The sequence below is a fragment of the Gekko japonicus genome, unplaced genomic scaffold, assembly GCF_001447785.1.
Source record: "Gekko japonicus isolate JY-2015 unplaced genomic scaffold, Gekko_japonicus_V1.1 scaffold4805, whole genome shotgun sequence".
Lineage (NCBI taxonomy): Eukaryota > Metazoa > Chordata > Lepidosauria > Squamata > Gekkonidae > Gekko > Gekko japonicus.
The window spans coordinates 17,230-21,134 of NW_015163761.1; the positions used below are offsets into that span (position 1 = coordinate 17,230).

Below are 3,905 nucleotides of genomic sequence, written 5' to 3' on the forward strand. Positions count from 1 at the left end.
TGGACTGTTTTGGATTGCTAGCTATTGGGGGGGGGGCCGTGCAGATCTGTCCTCACAGAGGAGGGAGAGCTTGTGCCTGAATAAAACTTGGTCTTAAAGGTGCCACTGGACTGTCGTGGACCAAGGGGAGCTCTGCAACTTACCTGGCTGCTTCTTGCTCTGACTGAGGGCTGCTGGGAGCAGGGGGTGGGGCTTGTTGCATGTGCCCGCCCCCTGGGCTCTTTACTGCCGGAGCTCCGCTCCTGTGCGCTCCTGCAGGAAATGACCCCTGCAAACAATAAACAATAAAATTGGTAGCAGCAATATAAATCTGTTGGGGCCACAAGGTGTCATCAGACGGGCCCTTCCAGCAGGTTGGGAACCAAAGCAGGGAGGCCAGCTGAGGTGGACGCCGGCCACCTCAACCGAAGGCCTGGCGGGACAGCTCTGTTTTGCAGGCCCTGTGGAACCATAGAGGTCACGCAGGGCCCTGATCTCCAGGGGGAGCTGATTCCACCAGGTCGGGGGCCAAGGCAGAAACAGGCTAAGTGGGCATCCTTTTCACCTGGGGCAACCAGTAAATGTTGGTCCTGTGACCGCAAGGCTCTTCGGGGCACATATGGGCTAGGAAAGGCTTTAAAAGGGGATTAGATGGATCAGGGGTAGAGATTAAGGCGGAGGTGTGTGAGTGGCCCGAGGTCGCCCTGCCAGTTTCTGTGGCTGAGTGGGGATTTGAACCTGGGCCTCTCAGATCCCAATCTGATGCTGTAACCACGACACACCACTGGCTCTGTGATGCCTAGTCCCCAAAGGGAAAACAGAATGGCAGAGGCATCTCCAAAGGGCCACCAGCTTCAGAAGTCTAGCTATATGAAGTGTTTCGAAATGGGAACCTTGTGGAGCTCTAGAGACTGGCTGGTTTATTCTGGCCTGAATGGAAGGGGGGCCCTGACCTGGTTGGCCCAGGCTAGCTTGCTCTAATCAGATCCCAGAAGCTAAGCAGGATTGGTCCTGGTTAGTCCTTGGATGGGAGACCACCAAGAGAGTCTAGTCTTGCTACAAAAAGGCAGGCAGTGGCCAACCACCTCCTTTTGTCTCTTGCCTTGAGAACCCTACAGGATTGTCATAAGTCGGCTGCAGCTGGATGGCTCTTTACATATGCGTTTACAGAAAAATGAAGATATCGGTAATGTTTGCTGATATTTCTTGTGGTCCTTTGCAATGTTCCCTCTAAGCTGTGGAGGCTTGTGAGCAAAAATTCTACTTTGTGAGCTACTGGCATAAAAGCTGTGAGCAAGTGATTTGGCTGCTACATAAATTAGTTTGCTCTGGAGCCATCCTTCCTGAGCAAAGACAAAAATGTGTGAGCCAGAGGCTGAAAAACTGTGAGCTAGCTCACACTAACTCATCTTATTTGCCCCTTTTTTATTTTACGAACTGGTTAACTAGGGTAGTATGAGATGCCTTTGGTAGAGTTTCTTTGGAGTAGTTCTGGACAGAGACATTCGCTAGAGGGAAATTCAAGCATACAACACAACTTTATTCGTAGAGAACAAGGTGAAAGCGTATGGTTTCTATTGATACTTTAGCTGAATATAAACGACAGACTTTATAACAGAGGGTATTATCATGTTATCCCGACTTTTCTGTGAGCTTTCCCCTTTTCTCAGGGTTCATAATACATCTCCTCTCCCTGGAGGTGAATGTTTCGTATTCTGCAGTCCAGCCCTCTCTTGGGTACAGACCCACTCACGGGGGATCTTTCAGAGAACCACACCAGTGTTCCCTCTAAGCTGAGTTAGTGTGAGCTAGCTCACAGTTTTTTAGCCTCCAGCTCACACATTTTGGTCTTAGCTCAGGAAGGATGGCTCCAGAGTAAACAAATTTATGCAGTAGCCAAATGGCTCGCTCACAACTTTAATGCCAGTTGCTCACAAAGTAGAATTTTTGCTCTCAAGACTCCACAGCTTAGAGGGAGTACTGAACCACACATCCGTTTTCCAAGGATCCTTTTTGGGGTTGTCTACCTCACAAAGTCCCTTCATCCATACTCCTCACTCATCTAGAATTTTCTCTGCCCCCCCCAAACTTGGCAGTTTAGAACCCTTTCCCTCCATTCCCCACCTTCCCCTCAGCTCTGTCAATCACAGAAGTTAACCCATTCCTCAAGTTTTACCGTTAGGAATCATTACAATATTCTTTTTTTAAAAAACTAGTTCAGGCCAGTGTATGCATATTAAAGCATGGTGCTGCCATGCGGTGACTCCACTTACTTATTTCACATTGAAAATGAAATTGTTGTGGGCCGATCAATTTTATTTGTGTTCATTTTTTTCTCCCTCTGGTTTTCTGGGTCTTTTCTTCAACATTTCTGTGTGCCCGTCTAGGTCTCTGCCCAGTGTTCCAGAGTTTTCTGTTGATATCTTTGTAACGGCCACTTAGCTCTACAGTTGGAAAAACATTCAACCTTGCAAGCGTGAAGACATATCTAGATCTGGGGGATGTAAGGAAGCTCATATATGAGGGAGTTTTCTTAGGTGGAACAATCCCTAAGGCAGAGTTGGAGCATACTCGCCTAGCACGAATTGAAGTGCTGAGTCGGTCAATGTTTGTCACCCTCAATCTCATCAAATTTAGCGCTTCTTGATAATTTAAATTATTAAGCCCCGTAGGGGCGAGACCAATCCACTCCAGCTTGTTATCTATATGTTTTGCCCACGTACATTTATAATTATCCCCTTTTAAAAGATAAAGAAAACCTCCTTGAGCATTAGGTGTCATATAAAGAACTTTCAGTCTCAATTTAAAGGCTGCCTTCCAGGCTCTTGACTCAAAGGAGCATTGTGCGAATTCTTCAAGTTATACCTTTAGGAATCATTACAATATTCTTAAAAAAAAACAACTAGTTCAGGCCAGTGTATGCAGATTAAAGCATGGTGCTGCCATGAGGTGACTCCACTTACTTATTTCACATGTAAAATGAAATTGTTGTGGGCTGAACAATTTTATTTGTGTTCATTTTTTCTCCTTCTGGTTTTCTGGGTCTTTTCTTCAACATTTCTGTGTGCCCGTCTAGGTCTCTGCCCAGTGTTCCAGAGTTTTCTGTTGATATCTTTGTGAGATCATCCCCGTGGAAGACCAAACACCCCACAGGTCCTACGCAACGGAAGGCCTTGGGAGTAACAGGAAAAGACACTTGTGATCTCCTGATACGTGGAGGACGATCCAGCACAGCTCTGGAAGCAGGCCGGGAATCCCCCGGAAGCGATGTCATGTGCAGGGACTGTGAGATCCCTCTGCAGAGTATCTCCACATCAGGTAAAGGAGGAGCCAGAGGAGGGTCTGGCTGAGCAATGGGAAGCCCAGTGGCAGGAATTCCTCATGACCGCAGAGTCACCTCTCTCAGACGGGGCAATCCCACAGCTGCCAGAGAAGCCCACCCCGTGGGACAATGCCAAGGCCTTCCTGGCCGCCTTCGAGCAAGTGGCTGAAGCCTGTCGGTGGCCTAGAGACGAGTGGGCGACCCGACTCCTGCCAGCCCTCAGCGGAGAGGTCGAGCAGGCCTTTAACAGCCTGGAGGCCCGAGACAAAGAGGACTATGAAAAGGTGAAGGCGGCCATCTTGCGAGGGGACACCATCTGCAGAGAAAAGCTACGTCAACGCTTCCGGCATTTCTGCTACCGGGAGGCCGATGGGCCGCGGGGGACTTACGGCCAGCTCCAGGAGCTTTGCCGTCGGTGGCTGAAGGTCGAGAGGCACTCCAAGGAGCAGATTCTGGAGCTCTTGATCCTGGAGCGGTTCCTGACCATCCTCCCACCAGAGATCCAGAGGTGGGTCCGAGACCGTGGCCCAGAGACCTGCTTCCAGGCGGTGGCCCTGGCTGAGGAATTCATGCTGAGGCAGCCGCCGGCTGAGAGACCGGAGAT

At 49.4% G+C, this 3,905-nt stretch overlaps 1 protein-coding gene across 1 annotated transcript in view; it reads left to right on the top strand.

Moving 5' to 3' along the window:
* Positions 1 to 3,206: 3,206 nt before the first annotated feature.
* The window catches only part of LOC107107603 (SCAN domain-containing protein 3-like), a 6,515-nt gene continuing 5,816 nt past the window's right edge, over positions 3,207 to 3,905 (top strand). The window contains exon 1 of the mRNA XM_015407911.1: positions 3,207 to 3,888. Coding sequence (XP_015263397.1) covers positions 3,247 to 3,888 — 642 coding nt within the window. The 5' untranslated portion in view covers positions 3,207 to 3,246. The remainder of the gene's footprint in view (positions 3,889 to 3,905) is intronic.